The 949-nt window shown below is 49.1% G+C and overlaps 1 protein-coding gene across 1 annotated transcript in view; it reads left to right on the forward strand.

The window, feature by feature from the left end:
- LOC119591351 (diacylglycerol kinase theta-like) overlaps positions 1–949 on the forward strand; it is an 81,122-nt gene that overhangs the window by 48,803 nt on the left and 31,370 nt on the right. The window contains exons 3-4 of the mRNA XM_037940087.1: positions 126–228; positions 804–949. The exon at positions 804–949 is cut by the window's right edge and continues 10 nt beyond it. Of these exons, the coding sequence (XP_037796015.1) occupies positions 126–228; positions 804–949 (249 nt within the window). The remainder of the gene's footprint in view (positions 1–125; positions 229–803) is intronic.

A 949-nucleotide genomic window follows, 5' to 3' on the forward strand; every position in this document is an offset into this window, starting at 1 on the left:
ATCACCGCCTTATTAATGACGACAGTGTTGATAGGACTTTAATAACCTGATTATGATTTCACGTTCTTAAAACCCTTTTCTTCCTAATTTCCTTCGCGACCTAACACCTCCTCCGCCGCCCACAGACGCCCGTGGCCCACTGCTGGTCCGAGCCCGCCCATCACCGCAGACGCCATTGCAACGTCTGCAGGAAGAAACTGGACGACACGCTTGCCATAAAATGCGAAGGTAAAGGATAGAATCCTGCTCTCTTACCTGTGCCATTTCTCTGCTCCGCTTCCCGCCTCCTGTTCAGTGTCTTTCCGTCAGTTATCTCTTCTCTATCCCTTACCTTGCCACCTGGTTAGCGTCTCCCGAAGCCGGCCTGAGCCACCTGCCATGTGCGGCATATATCTGCCAACTGCCTGCCCCCTCCCCGCCTTCCCCGCCCCTCTCCGGCGCTAATAGAGCCTGGTAAAAATGTAGACCTTCTTCTTGGTGTCCCGTATGTAACGTCTTTGGTTAAGAGTAATGGCAACGGTAGTCATATGTGATTAAATGGCTTTTATCTATTCTAGGATAGTAGCTCTATCCCAACTATGTATGAAGATATTTCCCGAGCATTTCATTTTTTAAATGTAATTCTCAATGCATGGAATAGATAATACAATTCACCCTATTAGCAATACTAATAACAAATATATGCCTCCATATCTTTCTCCTGCACCAGTCCACGAGTCACAGAGTAAGGGATTCACACACATAGAACACCACATTAACCCACAGGAGGCCTACAGTGTACTAAAGTGTGCGTCCCCCAACAGTGTGCGAGTACTACGTGCACGTGGAGTGTGGAGACTTCACTGTTGCCAACTGCAAGGACTGCGCTACCTTCGTGCCGGAGAAGAACCTTCCTCAAGTAGTCCAACAACACCACTGGCGGGAGGGCAACCTGCCGCCCAACTCGAAA

The sequence above is a fragment of the Penaeus monodon genome, chromosome 28 (assembly GCF_015228065.2).
Source record: "Penaeus monodon isolate SGIC_2016 chromosome 28, NSTDA_Pmon_1, whole genome shotgun sequence".
Classification (NCBI taxonomy): domain Eukaryota; kingdom Metazoa; phylum Arthropoda; class Malacostraca; order Decapoda; family Penaeidae; genus Penaeus; species Penaeus monodon.